Source organism: Arachis hypogaea, chromosome 19 (genome assembly GCF_003086295.3).
Source record: "Arachis hypogaea cultivar Tifrunner chromosome 19, arahy.Tifrunner.gnm2.J5K5, whole genome shotgun sequence".
In the NCBI taxonomy this organism is placed as follows: domain Eukaryota; kingdom Viridiplantae; phylum Streptophyta; class Magnoliopsida; order Fabales; family Fabaceae; genus Arachis; species Arachis hypogaea.
Genome location: NC_092054.1, coordinates 141,163,300 through 141,184,955, shown reverse-complemented (window position 1 = coordinate 141,184,955; position 21,656 = coordinate 141,163,300). Strand labels below are relative to the sequence as shown.

Below are 21,656 nucleotides of genomic sequence, written 5' to 3'. Positions count from 1 at the left end.
TATGCATGTGTCTAGGCAGAGTAGGGGAACACATATGGCTGAGGAGGCGGGCCTTAACATGCCCCAACCTCAGCCATGAGTATTATAAGTTGGAATTGTCGGGGAATAGCGGTTGCCCCGACAATTTCTGAGTTATATGAGATATGTAAAAAAGTAAGGCCGTTAATAGTGTTTTTAATGGAAACTAGGGCTAGAAAGGAAAAAATGGATAGGGTTAGAAGAAAGCTTAAGTTTGACTACATGTTTTGCGTGGAATCCCGGGGCTTGTCCGGCGGTCTAAGTTTGTTATGGAAATCTAATACTAATATTAATGTTTACGAGTGGTGTGATAATTACATTAAAGCAAATATTAACATTAACAATGATTTGAATTGGCAGGGTATTTTCGTGTATGGGAATCCAGTTTTTCAAAAGCGAAGGAGACTATGGCAGGAGCTTACGGTAAGCAACATGAGTAAGGAAGTACCTCAAGCTTATTTGGGTGATTTCAATGATATTTTAAATCAAGATGAGAAGGTAGGCATTCATCCACAATCTAGAATTTATTTAGAAATGTTTAGAAGGTTTGTAGATGATAATGGTTTAATAGATATTGATCTTAAAGGCAGTAAGTACACATGGTTTAGTAATCCAAGAAGTAATGTTATCACTAGGGAAAGACTAGATAGAGTGTTAGTGAATTGGAAGTGGTTGCAAATATATCAGAATGTCAATTTAAGAGCCTCTTCGGCCGTTACTTCGGATCATTGTGCTTTAATTTTGGATACATAGTGGCGAGTTCGGATAAAAAAGGATTTCAGGTTCGAGGTCTATTGGGCAGAACATGAGGAGTGTAAAGAGGTCATCAAAAGGAGCTGAAAATGGGAAGATGGTAGTAGAAACTGTTGGAATCAATTCACAAAAAAGAGGAACAGATGCATTAGGGAGTTAATGGAATGGAGCAGTAGGAAGTTCAAAAGAGCAGATAAAGAGATAGAAAGGAAGAAAACAGAACTACATCAAATTCAAGAGGCAGGTATGACAGAAGAGGAGCAAAGAAGGGAGAGAGAATTAAAGAAGCAAATATCAGAGCTATGGAAACAAGAAGAGAAATATTGGGGGCAAAGATCAAGGCTGAAATGGTTAAAGTGGGGCGATAAAAATACAGCCTTCTTTCATGCGACAATTATTCAGAGAAGAATTAGGAATAGAATTGACAAATTGAGAGATGAGACAGGACAGTGGATTCTAGGGGAAGCAAATATCATGAGATTGGTAGAAAGACATTTCACTAAGCTGTTTACATCGGAAGGAAATAGGAACTTGGAGGAGTGTGTAACAGAAATTCCTAAGAGAGTCACAAGAGAGATGAATGAGGAGTTAATGGCGAACATCACTGATGAGGAGATAAAGGAAGCGGTGTTTAGCATGGGAGGCTTAAAAGCTCCAGGCCCAGATGGACTAAATGGATTATTTTTTCAACAACACTGGGATATTTTGAGTAAAGAAGTGTGTGGAGTAGTCAAACAGATTTTTAAGGAAGGCAGCGTACCGGAGGACTTGGGAGAAACAAATGTTGTGTTGATTTCTAAAACGAGTCAACCGGAAAGCATGAATCAACTTAGACCCATAAGCTGTTGCAACTTCGTGTACAAGATAGTGACGAGGGTCTTGGTGGGGAGGTTAAGGAGAGTTTTAGATGCTATTATATCTCCAGTCCAAAGTGCCTTTGTAAAAGGAAGACTTATACAGGACAATATAGTAATTGTGCAAGAAGCTTTTCATAAGTTAAACAAAAAAGGAAATCATGAAAGCAATGACATAGCCATCAAATTGGATATGAACAAGGCATATGACAGGCTGGAATGGAATTTTCTACAAAGGGTAATGGAAGAGTTTGGTTTTAGCAAAGATTGGGTCAGATTGATGATGAGTTGTGTGAAGAGTGCGAGTTATAGATTCAAAATAAATGGCAAGCTATCAACCAAGATCATTCCACAGAGAGGTCTCAAACAGGGAGATCTCCTATCGCCCTATTTATTTATTTTGGCTACTGAGAGTTTTACTATTCTCATGGATAAGGCGAGGAAGGAAAATCTTATATCTGGAATTAGGCTTGCTCCAACAGCACCGGTCATTACTCACCTACTTTTTGCTGATGATTGTATTATTTTTGCAGGGGTACAAGAAGAGGAGATTTATCAACTTATCCAAACTATAAATAAATACACAGAGGCATCAGGACAGAGAATTAACACAGACAAGTCCGGACTGATATTTAGAAGGCATGTATCAATACAAAGGAGGGTGAACATTGAGGAGATCACTAGAATGGCATCATGGGATGATCCGGAAAGATATCTAGGGCTACCAGCAAGATGGAGAAGATCCAAGAATAAGGCATTGGAGTGGATACATGAGAAGATGTTGGATAAGATGCAAGGATGGAAAGAGAAGCTATTAAATCAAGACGGAAAGGAGGTTTTGATAAAAGCAGTAATACAGGTGATTCCTGTCTATGATATGAATATCATTAAATTCCCCAAATCCTTTTGTAAGAGAATTGAAGCAGGAATAGCCAGATTCTGGTGGAGAAGCAATGGTAAGAAAAGAAGCATTTACTGGAAGAGTTGGGTAAAAATGACAAAAAGCAAAATAAATGGAGGTTTGGGATTCAAGGATTTAGAATGCCAGAACATAGCACACCTAGCTAAACAAGCTTGGAGGTTGTTAAAAGAGGAGAATGCTATATGGGTTCGGACTCTAAAGACTATTTATTACCCGAATTGTAGCCTATGGGAGGCGGGAGTAGGTAGGAACGCTTGATGGATATGGAAGAGTTTGCTAGAGGGAAGAAATTTCCTTAGAAGGAAAGAAAGTTGGAATATAGGGAATGGAGCAGATGTAGATATTTGGAAAGAAAATTGGACGGTAGGGATAGAAAAATTGGGAAGAGGTGGAGCAGGAGGTATTAGAAAAGTGAGTGAACTGATTAGAGAAGGGGAGGGTTGGGATAGGAACAAGATTAAAGAAATATTTCATGAAAGCGTAGCTGAACTAATAACTAAGACTCCTATTAGCCTGATCAACAAGAAGGATCACTTTGTTTGACAGCACAGAAAGGATGGACAGTACACTGTGAGAACCGGTTATCATGTCGCTAAGGAGGAGAAGGATTCGAAGGAAGAGGGAAGAATCTGCAAGGCTTCGACTAGTCAAGATTGGAGGGAGATTTGGGAAGCTATTTGGAGATTACCGGTGCCTCAAAAGGTTAGAATGTTTCTATGGAAAGCAGTGCATAGAATTTTGCCAGTAAACACGAATCTGCACCAGCGGAGAATTACAACGACGCTCACATGCAGCATATGTCAGGAAGAGGATGAAACAATTGAACATGCGCTATTATTGTGTCCGTGGACTAGAGCAGTGTGGTTCGGATCCAATATTCAAATTGTTCCTACGGCCTATAATGTAAGATCTTTTGGAGAATGGATAATGGATAAAATCAAAAGAATAAAGACTGAATTAGGGAGTGAACAAGAGAAAACTTTATGCAAGCTAGGATGTGTTTGTTGGTGCATATGGAAAGCAAGGAACCAGCATATATTCCAGCAAACAGAAATCAGCTCACAAAAGGTAATAATTCAATCAGAATATCTAACAGCAGAATTTCATAAGGCAACACAGGAATCCAGTATAGCAAACAGTCTAGATACAGGCAGGGGCGGTGTGAGAAAAAGAATTACCTGGAGACCGCCGCCAAAGAATAGGTTGAAAGTGAACACAGATGCAGCTTTCCACAAGGATACCAGTACAACAGCTCTAGCAGCAGTAGTAAGGGACTGGCAAGGAAAAGTCATAACTAGGACAACAGCAACATTCAAGACAATATCACCATGAATTGCGGAAGCTCAAGCATACAAAGAAGCACTCATACTTATTAAGAATCTTCAGATACCCAATTGCATAATTAAAACTGACAGCTTACCTCTGGTTCAGGCAATCAAGGCTAGATCGCCTATAGCGGAAGCAGATGCTATTCGAGATATTCTCCAACTGCTGGAAGAGGCTCCAAATGTGGGAGTTACCTGGACTCCAAGGGATGGCAACAAATTAGCTCACCAACAGTCTAGATAATCAAGGAGCACCATCGCCTCAAAATATTGCACCTACCTACCAACGACAGCCACAAGATAGTCTCAGATAGAGCAGATAAGGACAGAGGAGGAGGCGCAGTCGATCGGGCAGAGATTCAGAAGGAGGTATGCCGGAGAGTGGGTAGCGATCTTCAACCCAAGGATCCGATGGAGGTTGCAAGGCAGATCCGATTGAAGGCTATGGATAGAGGAGCAGCGCGCGAAACGGGGTTTGGAAGGAGGCAAGGGGACGCAGATCAGGAGGAGAAACCCGTCGTGAGGCGCAGCAACGGCCTACTTCAGCACGAAACCTTCAGGATTAGGGACGACAGAGGCAATGGGAGAGGAGGAGCTCGGAATCACGAACATGCACAATCGCTGGAGGAGGAGAACACAACGCTGGATAGCTCGCAGTGAAGGATGGAGAAGTCCAGGTTGAGGTGTTGAGGGTCAAATTGTATCCGGGTCGGGCGTGGGTCTGGGTGGGTTATGGGTATCTTAGCTTCAGGTGCCTTGGGCTGGGTTGTTTGGCTGGCCCAAGGCCACGTCCAAAAAAAAAAAGAACATATATTATGTCCAACAAATCTAATCAATAAGCTTTGCAAAAGATTTTGTTAATCAGTAAAAAAAGTATGCGTGAGTGGATAATGCTTAGGATTAGAAGTTGTCCAATTCATCAATAAAAAAAAAAAGATGCTGTTAGCTTTTTTTTTTCAGTATCTCTCGAATTTAAGTTTCTTTAAGGAAAATGAGGCAATACTCAAATTCTCAATCTTTGTTTAAGTTGACAAATAAACTGAACAATCGACAACTTAAATTTGTTAGATTTATAATAACTAAACCCTTAGATTTATAGTAAAATCTGATTGGCTGAGAAAAGCCTCCATACACTTTCTGCACAAAACAACTTCTATACCTAAGAACTCTCACTTTTTAGATCATTTGATCCACACACTATATATATATATTTTGGGATAAAAATGACATTTCATCCTTTTTAAGAACGTGATTGATCTTGATCATATAAAAAAACAATTAGTTTTTGAAATAACTAAGAAAATATTTATAAAATCTTTCTAACGTTAACAAACAATGTTTTCTAAAGTTGAAACACTATATTATAAATTTTGATAGATTAATGAAATTAATTTAAAAATAAAAGCATATAAAAATATAGCATCTTTTGTATTTGTTCAATGATTCTAAACTTTCATTTAATTTTAAAATTGACAAGTTTGAAAGAACCTTTAACATTGTCCACACAATTAAAAGAACAACTATATTACATATACATAAAAAATCAATACTAAATTTACTACATCTATAAAATATATATTAAAATACAATAAATATATATTAAAAGTGAGTTAATTAACAATATATTTCTGTATAAATACATGATAACTAATTTGATGTTTAATTTTTAATGTACATAATATTTCTGCTAACAGAAAATTTTTGAAAATTTAAATAATTACACAACACTTATTTTTTTTCCCTCTTAAACATGTCGTAATTCATTTTAAAATAATAACTCAAATTACAGACAATTTATAATAAGTGAATCAAGACAATTATTGGTAACAAAAATTATTTGAAAAATATTAGAGAATCATCACAATTTTTGTTTTTATTCATCAATTAACCATCAATGTTTAAAAGTATAAGTTAAAAATATATTGTTAAATTACTAAACTAAAAGAATTATTAAACAATAAATTCTGATAGTCTTGAACATTTTTCAATTTATTTTTCGTTTTTTTTTTCCGTTATATAAAAATTATTGTGTCGAATTTCAAACATCTAAAGAAGTTACAAAAATTGCACAAGCCTGTTGCTTGGATCCAAGTCTCTTGTAAATACAATCTCAATAAGCTACTCAATTCGTTAGAAATTCTTTGAAAATGAAAAATGGCTAGACAAGTCTTAATTGCAACATCGTGTATTCCTAATACCATCAACTTCTATGCACTTGATTCCAGGCAACTCTCGGTTGATAAAGTCTCCAATATGTCATAGTGGCCATACCCATGAAACAACACATTAATACACACGTCCTTCTCATTCCTGTATTCTTCCCCATATTTAGCTATGTTTACCAAACTAAGAGAGCTTGTGTCCCTCATGAAGACTGAGATAGGTGTCCTATTATTTATGCAGAGTGTATTATTAGACACAAATGTTAGAAATAAACAGAAAGCATATTCACTGAATCCTAGCAGTAGCATTAGAACAATAAATTTTATATCTATCTACAGATAAACACATCTGCCTTTTTTGTATCATATTTCAAAATAATTGTGGTTTGTTCTGAGATTGATTCTAAAAGTTTGTGACTTATGAGACTTGGGTACTAAAAAATTGTAAGAAACAAGGATCTTGATGATTCGTTGTAGTTTTTGAATTTCATTTTTTAACAACAACAAATTCTTGTTAATGAAAGATAACTACTGTCTAGGCATGACATCAAGGCAAATTTAACCAAGCAAGTAAGTAGAACCAACACAGAGAAATCAAATTCTATAAAAATTAATACTCACTTCAAAACATGAGAAGCCATCAACAACTCAGGTTCCCCGCCCCATACATAAGGCTGCTGAATTCTCTTTACATATGTATCAAAGTCCCCTTCTATAAACCTAAGGAAGCAACACAGGAATAATAAATAATAAAGTCATTGAAAACATAAACCAACAAATTCTTGTATATATATATATATATATTATATCATATCATATATGACAAATCCTACCATTCAGTTTCCTCGCGTCTCTTCATCAACTCTTCTACCACCTAAATAAAACAATGGCATAACGGTCTACCATGGTTACAGAGATCATTTTTAAAAAATAAGTGTACTAAAGCAAATAGAACTATCTTATTTGCATTTCAAACAGCAAGATCTTACCTGAGCTCTCAGCTCGTCGGCAAGTTCCCTTTGGCGCCTCTCGTCAGGTGCTGCTTCCCCATTTCTCAAACAAGCTCCATGAGCTATGGCTCTAAAAAGACATCGACCATCAGCAAGCACGCCTATACCATTCATTGAGATAATTGATAAATGAATAGTTCAATAAATATAACAAACATTCTTTAACTTACAACCCCATAAATACAATAAATAGAATAGCTCTTCATGTTGCTTGTATAAAGAGGACAAAGGGTTGTGGTTCAAGAGAACCAGTCCTAACGATTTTTAACAAAAGAAAAAAAAGAGTCTTAAATCATTCAAAGGTTATACAGGGTTGCTTTGCATTTCTTTGAAGTTTTAACAAAAAAGCTCTAGCACAAACACAAACTAAAGGAAAAGCAACCCCAAAACAAGCAACATATAACAAATTTCCTTAAAACAAACAAATTAAAGAAAAGGAAATAAATCATTCATTAAAGACAAAAGTGGGGTTTTATTTTACATAAAGTGACCATCATTGTTAAAAGTTGCATACTCCCAAATTAAAAGCATAGTTCATTTATCTACACATTACTCATGCAATCAAACACTTTTCATATTATAGAATTAAAAACAACCATGCAACACACAAAAAATAACAACTATATCAGCCTCTCGTATATAGTTAATCACTGTCTCTTGATGGAAAAAACAAAAGGTCAGATATGAAATCAGGAAACAGAAAGAGGAAATTGAAATAAGAATGAACGAACCAGTGACTCTGTAATCAGAAGAGAGTCCATCAACCTTCACTCCCTGTCCCTCGGGATTTATGTCGCGATTAACCACAGTCGCAGTCGCCGGCGGCGTAGCCTCGAGATCGGTGACAGAGGAAACCGGTGGGGCAAGGCAAGCACAGACACCGAACAGGAGCCACGCCGAATCGGGACGGTGGAGCCACCTGGCAGGCCGCGCGTCCCACGCGACGTTCCAAGATCCCTCGCCCTTCAGCTCGTGGTCGTGGTGGTGCACCGCCACCACGCCGCGATGCCGGAGCTTCTTGCCACTTCCGGCTCCGCCACCACAAGGCATGATTGCGTGCCATATCGAAGCCGCACCTCCGCCGCCGAAATCTCCGCCATGATTGCAGGCACTGGAGTGGTGTCTACGGGCGTCCGTTCGTCGGAGGAGTTGGGGAAAAAGCGGCGGAGCATGGAGGAGACGAGCGGAGGAGTGGTGGAGAGATGCATGAAGGATGGCGGCGGAGAGGATCCAAGGCTTGGGACGTGTGGCGCAGAGCACACCTCTGAGCATGGATTGTTGGCGGTTGAATGGTAGTGCGTAGTGTAGTAGTGGATGAATGATGATACTATCGTGTGCAGTGGCTTATCCTACGCACCCATGGTGGTGGTGGTGAATGAATTGGAATTAGTAGGCAGAGAGGGGTTTTTGGTTGGTGAGAACAACAACGTGTATCTGTGTGTGACGGCGAAGCATGCTTTATTGGACACACGAGATAGAGAGAATAACAATAACCATAACAATGAGAAAAAGTAAAAGTGAAAGAAATAATAGAAAAACAAAAAGGCAACCACTTTGGGGTTAGGTGGGGTCTCAGATTTTGAGGTATATTTCAAATGCTATTGTTGGAGCTAATTAACACATGCCTATTTGGCAACTAATTTTTTTTAATTTATTCATTGTTGTTATCAAATTATTTAGGATAGCTCATTAGAGAAATAACTACTATACTTTATTATAAACTAATTAAATGCAACATACAAAACTATTTTATATTCATTAATATATATCTTTGCATCGTATAAGTACTACATCAGGTAAAATTATAAAATATAAAAATTTATGTATAATTATCTTTACATAAAGTTATTAATAAAAAATTATTAAATATTTTAATATATTTAATTAAATTATTATATATATATAACTGTATGTAAATTTTTACTATTATAAAATTAAAGATGAGTACATAACAACGCTCTCTTTCAAATATATTAAGGGTATAGTTTATTTATATTATGATAATATCAAGACTTTTGCTATCAAGCTTCATATGAATAATTAAGTTTAATATCCTTTGTAAAAAAAATTAATATAAAGAATTATACTTTGGTATTAAACTTGAACGTATTGTTAGCAGATGAACACATGCGGCATAATTTGGTTTCCTTTTTTGAATTTGATTCTTATGCAAGCATCAGTAAATCTGAAAATTCAAAAAAAAAAAAAATTTGCTCCAGAGTCCAGAATCATCTAATCGCTAGCTTACCTATTCTGGTAGTTTTCTTTTTCTTTTTCTTTTTTTTTTTTTTACTTTTTCTTTTGTCGAAGATAATTACGGCGAATAAAGGATATTCCTTTCTTTGTGCTGCTGTGTAAGACTACTAGACTGTGATGGTCCCATCTTCATCCACAGTAGCGTGCATATCGTTTGGTCAATAAAACACGTAAAAAAGGCTAAGAAAAACAATTGTAACCTATTAGAATATGGCTCTTAACAAAGAATAAAATGATAATTTGGTTATCACAAAAAAATTGAGATAAAAAGAACTAATGTCTTACTTTTGTAGTTTATTTTGGTTATTAGGTACTTTTTACTACTACACGCATCAATAATTTTGTTCTTTATTTTTAGTTGCTGTCTGTCTGAATTCTTTAATTTGTGAGGAGGACAATTACATTATGCGAAAGATTCCATTTTCTCTTTAGAGATTTTATCCGCAACGTATCACGTATATTTGCGTTATAAAGGAAACACCATGTCACAATTGTCACACGTTATAACTTTATATTCTGGCACATATATAGAAGTTAAAACTATATGGATTACAAAAGATTTCAGCCGGGAAATAGTGAACGTATATATATGCTAAAGATTTATGTCTAATTATTTTAAGTAAAGTTAATCGATAAGTATTATTAGATGATTAAAATATTTAATTAAATTATTTAATTATTTTTAATTATTAATTTTATATAAAAAAAATGTACATAAATTTACCTATATATATAAAAAATATTATATAAATATAAAAAAATTAATTATTAAATTAATCATATTTATATATATTATAAACGGATAATTTTGTTATTATAATAATAATAACAAAACCTTATCCTATTAAGTAAGATTGGCTATATATATCAAACAATATTATTGTGTTCTATTATGAATCATGTTTATAGTGAAACTGATATTAAAATTAATGTATGATACACGGATACTGTCATGAACATGGGATACGACATGATATGGGACACGCGGACTCATGAATTTGAATTTGAAATTCTTATAGGACACGGGGACACAACATATATATAAAATATAAAATATATTTTTTGAATAAATTATATTGGTATTTTGGTATTTTATTAATATTAAAATATAAATTAATTAATTATTTTTATTATTTATTTTTAATTATATAAAATATTTAAAATATTTTTTATTTTAATAATTAATAATATACACTATTTCTAAATTCATTTCAAGAATATATATTAAAAATAAGGCTGGACATGCTGACACCATGATATTTAGGTGTGTCCAGAATTTTTTTTTTTATCTTTTATTGAAACACGATTGGACACAGAAGATACGTCAAACGAGTGTCGTGTCCAAAATGTATCCGTGATAAATAAAAAAAATGTCCGTACTTCATAGGTAAAAACAAAAGAAAAAGATTGTACTATTAACCATAAGATTTAAAGGATAATATTAGAGTGCTAAAAAAATTTAGAGGTAATGACCAAATCAGTACTCGAAAGATTTAAACGCTGACATTTTGGTACTTGACTTTTGTTATTGACAAAATAGTCTCTAAAAAATTTTAAAATTTGACAAACGTGTCCCCGAACTCGCCGGAGCAAATCTCCGGCAAATACAATGCTGACATGGCCACCGTATTTTGGTGACATGGCAAACCATCCCTCAAACCCTAAGCTCTCCCTCCCCAACGCAGACTCCCCCTCCATCTCCCTCCCCATCGCAGCCCTCCCCTACCAACGTAGCTCCCCTCCCCTCCTCCTCCATCCCCATCGCAGCCCCCAACACACTCTTCCCTTCCCTTTCCCTCCCCATCGCAGCCCTCCCCTACCCAACATAGCCCCCTCCCCTCCCTCTCCATCCCCATCGCAGCCCCCCAACACACTCTTCCCTTCCCTTTCTCTCCTCATCGCAGCCCCTTTCCCTTTCTCTCTCCATCGCTGCCCCCTTCCCTCTCCCTCCCATCGCAGATCATATAAAGGCACATAGAAGCATGCACAGTAGAACACAATATCACAATTCAAATTACAATCTACCAATACCATTTGTATTTCTTTCCAAATGTATTACAATATTCCATCAATTACATTAAAAAAAAAAAGAAAAAGAAAAAATCCACCTACAAATCCCCCAAATTTCTTACCAAGATGATTATGTAAAACACTCTTATCAATTCCTTGGTGATGGTAACTCTTGCAAACAGTAAAAAATATTCTGCACCAACAATCCCACCAAATTCACAATAACCAACACACCCACAATAACGTGAAAAACTGCATAAACCAGTTCTGTGTATCAATTGTTATAATAAACAAAACTAAGAAAATCACGAAGACAGTTACAGATGAACATCAAAAGTGTGACCCAGAAGTAAGTGATGAACAAACGCTTGAAGATTTTGGGAATTGCAGAGATGGTGGAGGAAAAGAAGACAGCTTTGTTGGTGTAGATGGAAGTGACGGTAAAGATGGCGGTGGCGGTGGAGAGGAGAGAGAAGGCGAAGAGGAAGAAAAGGTAACATATTTTTGGGATGTTCAGGAATTGTAGCTTCTTCTTCTTCTTCTTCTTCAAATTCTCGTCCTGTTCTTCTCTGATCTGAGAGAGAGAATCAAAAGTTTTGCTTTGTAGTTGCTTGAAAAAGATGGAATTTTGAGATATTAGATTGTTGTTCTTTTTTATTGCAGAAATGAGATGAGATGAGATGAGATGATATGAGAGGGAGGGAGAGGGAAGGGGCTGCGATGGAGAGGGAAAGGGAAAGGGAAAGGGAAAGGGGGCTACGATGAGGGAGGGGGAGGGATTAGGGTTTGGAATAATATTTTTAATTATAAATTCCAACTCAAAATAAATTTCTCTTGTCAGCAAAAACCGGTGAACACGTAAGCATCTTACTCGCCGGAGCCATGGTCCTGCAAGCACCAGGACACGCTTGGCAAATTTTTAAAACATTCAGGTACTATTTTATCAATAACAATAGTCAGGTACTAAAATGTCAGCGTTTGAATCTTTCGAGTATTGATTTGGTCATTACCTCAAAAATTTATTATTTTTGGCTAATAATTAATCAATAATATTTAAAAATGTTAATAAAAATATATTATTGAACTATTAGAATAAAAGTATTGAACTATTGACAAAAAATAATAACCAATATAAAATAAAATTGTTCATTCTTGACTTTTCTTTTTCCATATGAAAATTGATAAAAATGCTAGGATGTTAGTTTAAAAGCATGGTAAGTTGTGATATCACAAAATCTTATTCCCGGGCAAAATTGCACGTTACTTGCACGACTTTGAGACTAAACCGAATTCATACCTACAGGGACAAGTAACATGTGTATCGTTAATTATAAAATGGACAAGAACCAAACAATGTTCTTGAAAAAGAAAGTGATAAGCATCTTAGTGTCATTAGTATGGATAATTCTAAATCTCAATTGCCAACAAGCTGCTAGTGCTAGCTAGCAAGAAAATATTCGATTAAATTTCTAAGCGAAGAAACCAAAGAGAAACAGCTAACTTTTTACATTGGAAAAAATATATATATTTTTTAATTTGTTAAAAATTTTAAAAATACTCTTAAGTGTTATTTTGTTTTAATTTTGTTTTTGAAATTTTTGATTTAAATCAAATATACTCTAAATTTTCAAAAAGTTTAAAACTAATCCAATACATGACAACTATATCTGATTTGCTTGTACTGAAGATTATTCTTGTAAAATTATTGCTAAATTCATTCTAATTTTTTTGAAAAATTAGCGGTCAAAAATATATTTGATACAAATAAAAATTTTTTAAAATAAAATTAAAACAAAATAAAACTTTAGATATTTTTAAAATTTTAACAAATTTCAAAAGAAAAAATATACTTTACCTTTTTATATTTTGCTGAATCAACGAGCAAGTAAGCAAATTAAAATACTCTAGGAAGTCTGGAATAAAGACTTATCGAACCATTTTTAAAGAAGCTCGCACCTCTTAAAATATTTAAAAATCTGTATCGGCATACATACGGATTTTAGGATAAGAAAATATATAATCCTTTCCAAATTTTAGCTTTTAAATGTAATAAATATATAAAATATTCTATTTTATAAGAGATCGTTTTAAAACTCGAATACAATTTTAGACTTTAAGACTTAACTCGAAAAATGACACTTTTTTTTTTTTCAAAATGCCTAAATAATTGTGACATTTTTCTCTCTTCTATCTATAAAATGTACAATTTCTTCTCCTAAAAAATTAAAATAACATATATTTTAGTCTATTAGACCAAAATATTTATCAATAATCATTATAATTATATATATAAATTAATAATAATTATTTGATTGATATTAACAACAATAATAATAATATATTGGAACAAACCTTATTTATTTTTAATATTTTATCACATAATATAAAATATTTTAATTATTATAAAAATACCTAACTTAAAATATTTTATATACTTCATGATTAGCGATAAAATATTAAACTAAACTAAAGATATTGCAACAATAATAATTTTTTTATCAAATTAATAATAATTAAATATATAAAAAATTTAAGTTAATTATTTTTGTAACAAGTAAATATTTATATTATGTGATAAATATTAAAAATAAATAAATTTATTACAGTACTAATAAATATATTATTGTATTATTATTATTATTATTATTATTATTATTATTATTATTATTATTTGAGTCAACCAAATAATTATCACTACTTTAAATATATAATTGTAATGATTATTGATGTTTATTTTAATCAAATAGACTAAAAGTATATGGTATTTTAGTTTTACCGAAAAAAAAATATCATTTAAACATCTTGCAGAAGAAATAAGTATTATTTTTTCTTTTTATAATTATAAGAAAATTTATAGTTTTTTATAATAAGTAAAATTATTTTAAATTTTTTATATTTTTTATATGAATTATAAATATTATATAATATATAATTAATTCCTATAATTTTTATTAATCTAACTATACAAAATTTTTTTTTTGCAATTTAAACAACGCATATTATCTTAATATTATTTCTCAATTATATAATAGAAGAATTTTCAATTAAAATATTTTGACATGAAATTAATTTTTGTATAATTAATTTTATAATATAAAACAATTTTAAAATTAAATGACTATTTGAAGGATTTCAATCATATATAAACTTCAGTAAACAAACACTTGGTATCTTTTAAGCTGTGTTTATATCTCAAAACCAATTTATAAGAGTAATATTACATAGTCAATAAATATTATTATATTTTATTATTTTATCAATAATAATTTATATTTATATATATTAAAATTATATATATATAATTAATATATTTTATATTAATTTTTTTAAAATGTATACATATAAATTAATAAAATTTATTTATTAAAATAATTTAATATTTATATTAGTCAAATAATACCTAAACAATTCCGTTACATTATCAACAGTATTTCTGCCAACTTCTGACAATTCTTATTTATAACTGTGTTTAATAGGAGTGTCTTTATGGATATGTCTAATAAAAATATCTTTTTTATGACTGTGTTTAATAAAAATGTCTTTATAAATATAGTTTTTAGATGTGTCTCTTTATATATGTGTTTAAAATATAATAATTAATTATTATTAACAATAAATTAGTAGATAATATATTGATTCCCTATACTTTTACATACCTAAAAATATTAAAAGTTGTTGGAGCAACCGAGCAAGAGTGAGAGTTTCTCTAAATAAAAAATCCGACTCTGCGTTAATAGTAGACTCATAGGGTTGGTGTGCAATGAGTAAGCTCGCAGTTTTCGAGGATGATCCCATTTTTTTTTCACTAAGATGAATGCGTCCATCCCATTCCCATGTGACAACAAATAAGTAGGGGTACTATTATATTTCTTCAGCTTTTCGGCTGTGCAAGGACCTTTTGCATTAATTTCATAAATACCACGAATTTTAGTAATACTTTTTTCCTTTCTTGTTTTGGGAATGAACATTTTAATGCTTAAAACTGGAGATTTCGTTGACTACAGAAAATGAGTAAATAACTAAATATACACAAACAACCGCTTATACCTACGAATTTTACTTCATTGAATAAGCATTTAAAATACATAGTACACCGTAATGGGAACCTTCTTTTTTCAAAATAAAAAATAAAAAATAAAAATTTAACAGAAAATAATGTTTGAATTTATACAGAGATTATAGACATGGCCTAAAAATCAGAACAACGCAAGACATTAGCCACGAGTTATAACAGCTCTCAACTCTTAACTGACACTAGCAAGAAACCATTTCAGCTTTCCTTTGAACCCAATAGTAACACAAAACTTGCCAGCAACTCTTTTCTTTGCTCTTCAATCCGTTGTTTAGTTCCTTCAGGCTTTAAAGTTTGGGCATTCATATAACATATCACTCAGCCGATTTCATGCCAAACGATGTAGACCCCAGAAGTCAACATTAAAGAACCTCATTCCCCAGAGCATATTGTTCCATTTACTTCAGATAGTTGCTAAATATGATTCTTTTGTTTCTCTAATTTTAATGGTGGTATGACAAGTGGGGGTGATTTGGGGAGATAATCATTCATACTCATACAACAATGAGACTCTTGCAAATGCGCAAGTAGGTATCTTTCGGTCTGGCGCTCATCAAGAATCTGACCTGGGAGCTGTGAAAGATGAAAGAAGACCTGCAGCTTGAGCAGGTAGCATGTCTCCAAACGAAGACATAGCAGATCTATCCTTGAAAATGCCGACTTGCCCATCAGTTAGTATGGATCCCAATTTAAAGGTACTCTCCCCAAACCTGCTTCCAACCTAGAATATAACATAAAAATGGTATCAACTACTATCAAGTACGTAAAAACTATGCAAGTCAAGCATATTCCACAGCAAACTTGGATATATCTGAATGGTGAAACATTGGTGGTTCTGTGCCAACTGCCAAATGAGATCTTGTAAAAGTCAACCAGAATCGAGAATAATGTTAGGTGTAGTTAATTTAAAAATTCCCACATGAAGTTAATTTTGCAAAACAACGAATATCAAAATTTAATTACCCATATAAAGCTTTTAAAGCTCGATAATATTGTAGATTTTGGACAAAACATTATTCCATATCTTCATTTGGCTTATTGATTAAGATTTCATAAAATTGTGCTCTACAGTGCATAAAGCAACTCATCTCTTTCACTAGAACATAACCTAAATGTCAATGATAAGCAAATTCAATAAAGCTGCAAGGCACCAACATGCAAAACTTTTTAGCAAAAAGCTCAGGTAATACAACAATGTGCAGCCTTAGATTGCACTGAAGCAAGAAAACTGTACCAAAATCTGAGAACTTACTTGCATGAAAGACTTCAGGAATGGTGTCGCCACCCCGCGACTTGAGTTGTCATCCAAATTTATATTCTGATGAAGTTCTCCATTGGTAAGAGAGTTCCACGAACTTCTTGAAGAGATTTCATTTGATGATGGAGTGAATGTCTTCTTTGTCCCTCTAGAGGACAATGCCGGAGCACTGGATTCATCAAGATGTATGTTTGTAATAAGATTTATTTTTAAATATTAACTTTAGTAAAAATTAATGAACTTCTCTATAAGACTAAAATGAAAATAGTCATTGCATAAACAATTGCATCTAGGTTAAGATATACAATCACACGGACCTGATGGGGAGGTACTTGAAACGGGGAACTGTAGAACACCTAAGAATATTAGACTCGGAATTAGTGGAGAGTTTCTGAACAGTGTCAGTGTACTTTCGGTTAAGTTGCACAAAGAAACCAAACAGCACAGCATGTCGCAGATATGACTGCCGCTCATTCTCCCATAGATATGGTTGATACCTTCACATACGAATTCAGATAAAAGAATCATTACCAGACCAACAGAAAGAAGGATACTACAAATTCTCTCGAGACAAGAAAACAAACAAAAACTACATTTCAACCTCCCATATTTAAACCATGGAGCCTAAGTATCTAGAAGTATCTGCTACCATATAAGCATTAAATGGTGGATGTTGCTTGACAAATCATGACATCTTCAAAATCAGGATTAGTAATTTAACAAATTTAGTTATCATAAACCATCTATTCATGGATTGTAAATTGCTTCCAACAAATATTATTTACAAGGGGAAAAAATGAAAAACCTTGAACAAAAGAATAAGAAAACTTACGTAAGCCAGTCAATAGGATCAAGCCTCTGAGAAAGGCGGTTTAATAACTGATCTGAATGTTCTCTAATGGCTGAGGTCTTCGAACTTTGGTCCTGCTTCCTCCTGACAGATACTTTTGCCTTTGCGTTGCTATGTAATTCCCCAACCACATTTGAATCACCACCAGACAGTATATCAGTGGCAAATTTTACATCTAACAAAACTTGCAAGACTCCTTTTTCTGACAATTGATGAGCACCACTATCTTGAGAAGAAAGGAACTCCTCAAAGATACCAATCACCTGTTTAATAAAATACAGTTACTGTACATATACACGTGCAAGCACATATACATGTATCCATTGAGAGGATAATATAAGTCACTACCTTATCCAATAGTCTTGATGCAAGTTTCTGCAAAATCTTCTTATCAAGTACATGACCTCCAACTCTATGAACTTCTTCACAAGCTCTAAATAGAAATGAAATGATATACAGAGAAGGCATAGATGGAAGAGATATTTTCATATCTGATTGGTTCTCATCAGACTGATCTTGCTTGACTATGGTATCCTCCCAGCCCTGTTCAAGCAAACAAAAAATAAGCAAGCTTCTTGGATCTATTACTCCATGAGATCTGTTTATATATAACTGCAAAGGAGATGATAATTGAGATCCAGTACTTATTTTAAAAACATTTCAATTCAAATTGTCTCAGTATCAACTAGAAATAAAGTAAATCTACAAACTCGTAATAAATTAACTCATCGAATTATAAAAGCAAATGTGCTTACCCTCCAGGGTGTACTCAAAGATAAAGCATCATCCTGTTTGAGATCTCGTGAGACAATGGCAGAAAGTTCATCAGATAGCCATAATATCCATAAGTTGTAAGCTCTAATGCAAAGATCCCCTATAGTTCTATTGAGTTCTTCCAATTCATGGGTGGTACCTTCTCTTGCTCCAAGCAAGGCAGCTGCAGCAGATGAAGTTTGCCTTTTAGAGCCAAGGCTTGTTTGTCTTCCTGGACTATCAGAGCCTGAAGGCTCGGATCCAAATCTAGAATGTTTCACCAGAGAAGGGACTTTCCCAACAGCAGATGCATTCCCACTGATCCAAAATCTGGGAGAACCAAGTATCAAGGGTATATGCTTCGAATGGTTCTGAAATGCAAACAACAATCGTCCAATGAAAAGTGATTTTTCAACAGTGACAGTTGTTGGAATCTCCTTGATGCCATTTTCCATAGAGGCATATAAACTATCAAGCTCTTTTTTCAGTGCCATCAATATAGCAGAGACACTGTCATAACATCTGCTTTGTAGATAAGGTGCAAGATCCTTCAATCTTCTAGAGGCCTTTGGAGATTCTAAGAAACTTAAAAGATCTTCAAGAATGCTCTGACAAGAAACATCCACTGCATCCCTGATTCGACTTACTTCAGGACCAAAATAGGCATTAAGACAAGTCTGAAATTCATTTTCCTCAGGCTGGACTTTAAACACAGAAGAAGCAGCTCCTGTCTTTCTAGAATTGGATTCTAGAAACCAAACTCCACCAGCCATAGAAGGTCTGTTCAAGTAAACCTGAACATCATTCAGCTTGGCAAAAGTGTCCCCTAATGATGAAATCGAGCTCATCACATCAACAGTACCAGTTAACTCCCTAAATCTCAAGTCAATTATTGCTTTCATCCTGCCAAGAAAAGCTTCCTCAAATATTTCATCCCAAAGATCTGAGTCATCTTCCAAGACAAGTTCCCGAATCCTACTCCAAGGTAACTCAACCTCAGACCCAAAGACACTCTTGAGCCATTCTAGACTGCCTTCAAGAACTTGTTTACTTTCCATTGTCTCCCTTATTGATTTCTCAGCAGAAGCTAGATCCCGGCCAGTACCAATGGCATCAACCAAATTCCTTCCACTTATCTTGTTTACGCATTCCCTTAACCAAGTAAAACAAGTATCAGCAATGTAACGTTTATCAAGCATTACCATGTTTGATTCTAATTTATCTCGGAAAGAATTCCAAAGCCTAACTTCCTCTTCTGGATTGGGAATCCCACCAAACAATTGTGATGCTGGAGGAGATCCAAGAATGACTTTGTAGAAAAGGGGCATATCATTCAACACTTGCAGAAACAACTCACCAACCTGACCCACACTGACCTGAATTATACCTAATACATCACACAAGACAGAAACCACCAAAGAGGAAGCATCACCAGCACCAGCATTACCCAAAACATGCGATATCCAAGACTTCCTTGATTCCAGAAACAAGCTCAAGACCTGCTTTTAACCACAAATCAGTTCGTTCCCACCAAATTAACAGTCACACACTTACCCAAACCATAAATCACCTACATCTAAAAATTCAGAGCAATAACACACTCCCTTACACCCCATCTCCAACTTAATACTCAGTCTACACTCTAATCAAGTCCACACCAGTTTGACACCTGTTTTTCATCCAAAAAACCAGTTCATACCCACCAAATCAACAACTAACTACCTAACAAAACCTCAAAAAAAAAAAAAAAAAAATCCACAAACTCAAACAATCAAATGTGCACACACACCCGCCCTCCACGCCACCCGCATCCCCACCCCGAATTCCCAATTCAAACTGAGAAAAGAACCAATTTACCTGCTTAGGCTCGAGTTCGTCAATGACGGCCACGGCGGCCAGCGCATCGGCATAAGCGGCAATGGCAAGTCCGCGATCCAGCAACCTGTCACGGCTCCGCTGTGAGATCTGCGCCCGGAAGCTCTCCACAATCTGCCACTGGTGCTGCAGAAGCGGGAAATTTGACAAGATCTTGTTCTTCTGCTCGCCACCGCCAACACCCCCATCGTCCTTGGCCGAGAATAATCGGTGGTGCACGTGCTTGGCACGCACGTATCGCGACGCGGCCTCCAGGAACATCCCTTCGTCGAGGCATCCCCAAATATTCTCCGGCGTATCGACGAGATACTTGACGCGGCACGCCACGCCGTAGGTCCAGGCTCGGGACTGAGAATGGAGCTTGGTTTGGGAGCTGTTGGTTTGGGAAATGGAGGAGGAAGCGGAGAGGGAATTGATGCGGCCGTGGATCTCGGAGATGTTGGCGGAGATTGAGTTGCACGAAGCCTTCATGTGGACGATTGAGTCGGCGGAGTCGATGAGGTCACGGTAGCGGTTCCCGACCAGCTGCCGGAGCTCCTCCTTCTTGTCCTCGATCAGCTTCCGCGTCGCCGCCTCCGCGTTACGGATCTCGGCGATCGGCTTTGTCCGGAACAGCGACTCCGCATCGCGGTAGCCGGCGGTGGAGATGCGGTCAGTGGAATGCTGTGGGGTGGTTGGCGGATGCCGCGGCGAGGGCGACGATGAGGCAGCGGGAGATGACACTCTCATGGTTGCGGTGGTTATAGTTTAGGGTTTTATTTGTTTGACATTGGAGGTTCCGGCGAGGAACGGTGCGGAGAAAGGTGGTTATGCGGTGGAGAAAGAGTGGGAAAAAATTGAGAGGGAAAGGTTCACTTAGCAAAGCGGAGGAAGAGACAGGGTAATGGTTTCTATAAGGACAATTTTGTAGAATAAGTGCTAACGGCATCGTTTTGGTCAAGATTCGGGTTTGGATCCGGATCATGGTGTTGGGCTTAGACTCATTTTTTGAATGGGCTTTTAGGCCCAATATGAAATGCCTGGAAGTCAATGTGTGTTGATGAGAAGGAAAAATATACTAATTTGAGTTGCAGTAATGCCCCTGTCCCCAAGCCAATGGTTAAACTTAAGTGTTAGGTGGTTTCCAACTATAAGAGAAAACAAGAAAAGGAGCTGGGTGGATATGGTTTTGAGATTCTAGAATCATAATTGGATTTATCTTAAGTTTTTGCATATGATAAGCTACATCTTTACTTGTTAGGTAATAAGCAATAAGAAATGCCATAGTACAGAGGTCTTAAATGCTGCAGCCTTCCTCCGACGGAAACTTCGCCAATGGCGCGGGCTCATTCCGTTCTTGCCTCATCTTAATGTCACTCAGATCCATTTGCAACGGAAACTTCACCGTTCTAAACATCCCGTTGTAACGCTTATTGGAGCTGCAGCTCTTCTGGCACCGCCTTTTTATGATGATTGAATTTATTTATTCTGTTGAGCTGAATTTATGTATTCCGTTTTCTATATATATTTAGTTTTACATTCATAATACAATTCAATTC

General features: G+C 35.2%; 4 protein-coding genes across 4 annotated transcripts; 2 read left to right on the top strand and 2 right to left on the bottom strand.

Moving 5' to 3' along the window:
- Positions 1-204: 204 nt before the first annotated feature.
- LOC140182374 (uncharacterized) lies at positions 205-771 on the top strand. The gene has a single exon (XM_072228558.1). The coding sequence runs from the start codon at positions 205-207 to the stop codon at positions 769-771; it is 567 nt and encodes a 188-aa protein (XP_072084659.1).
- A 159-nt stretch (positions 772-930) lies between these two features.
- LOC140182373 (uncharacterized) lies at positions 931-4,532 on the top strand. Its single transcript, XM_072228557.1, has 4 exons — positions 931-2,613; positions 3,094-3,813; positions 3,979-4,106; positions 4,166-4,532. The coding sequence occupies exons 1-4, from the start codon at positions 931-933 to the stop codon at positions 4,530-4,532; spliced, it is 2,898 nt and encodes a 965-aa protein (XP_072084658.1).
- Positions 4,533-5,852: 1,320 nt separating this feature from the next.
- On the bottom strand, positions 5,853-8,606 carry LOC112776485 (uncharacterized). The gene is made up of 5 exons (XM_025820673.3): positions 7,776-8,606; positions 7,024-7,145; positions 6,868-6,908; positions 6,656-6,754; positions 5,853-6,260 (listed from the first exon to the last, which is right to left on the bottom strand). The coding sequence occupies exons 1-5, from the start codon at positions 8,314-8,316 to the stop codon at positions 6,080-6,082; spliced, it is 984 nt and encodes a 327-aa protein (XP_025676458.1). The 5' UTR covers positions 8,317-8,606; the 3' UTR covers positions 5,853-6,079.
- Positions 8,607-15,354: 6,748 nt separating this feature from the next.
- LOC112777565 (conserved oligomeric Golgi complex subunit 1) lies at positions 15,355-21,024 on the bottom strand. The gene is made up of 7 exons (XM_025821966.3): positions 20,101-21,024; positions 18,246-19,742; positions 17,839-18,033; positions 17,473-17,753; positions 16,958-17,137; positions 16,635-16,809; positions 15,355-16,103 (listed from the first exon to the last, which is right to left on the bottom strand). The coding sequence occupies exons 1-7, from the start codon at positions 20,845-20,847 to the stop codon at positions 15,936-15,938; spliced, it is 3,243 nt and encodes a 1,080-aa protein (XP_025677751.1). The 5' UTR covers positions 20,848-21,024; the 3' UTR covers positions 15,355-15,935.
- Positions 21,025-21,656: the final 632 nt, after the last annotated feature.

Excerpts from the sequence above, each read along its gene's own strand:
- LOC140182374 (XM_072228558.1), top strand. The coding sequence starts at position 205 with ATGGATAGGGTTAGAAGAAAGCTTAAGTTTGACTACATGTTTTGCGTG.
- LOC140182373 (XM_072228557.1), top strand. The coding sequence starts at position 931 with ATGGAATGGAGCAGTAGGAAGTTCAAAAGAGCAGATAAAGAGATAGAA. Across the intron at positions 2,614-3,093 it reads GCATTTACTGGAAGAGTTGG|CACAGAAAGGATGGACAGTA; the intron begins GTAAAAATGACA and ends TTTGTTTGACAG. Across the intron at positions 3,814-3,978 it reads CAACAGCTCTAGCAGCAGTA|GCAATCAAGGCTAGATCGCC; the intron begins GTAAGGGACTGG and ends CCTCTGGTTCAG.
- LOC112776485 (XM_025820673.3), bottom strand. The coding sequence starts at position 8,316 with ATGCTCAGAGGTGTGCTCTGCGCCACACGTCCCAAGCCTTGGATCCTC. Across the intron at positions 6,755-6,867 it reads AGACGCGAGGAAACTGAATG|GTTTATAGAAGGGGACTTTG; the intron begins GTAGGATTTGTC and ends TTGCTTCCTTAG. Across the intron at positions 6,261-6,655 it reads ATGGCTTCTCATGTTTTGAA|GACACCTATCTCAGTCTTCA; the intron begins GTGAGTATTAAT and ends CATAAATAATAG.
- LOC112777565 (XM_025821966.3), bottom strand. The coding sequence starts at position 20,847 with ATGAGAGTGTCATCTCCCGCTGCCTCATCGTCGCCCTCGCCGCGGCAT. Across the intron at positions 18,034-18,245 it reads CTTTGAGTACACCCTGGAGG|GGCTGGGAGGATACCATAGT; the intron begins GTAAGCACATTT and ends TTGCTTGAACAG. Across the intron at positions 16,810-16,957 it reads TTCAAGTACCTCCCCATCAG|TGCTCCGGCATTGTCCTCTA; the intron begins GTCCGTGTGATT and ends TGATGAATCCAG.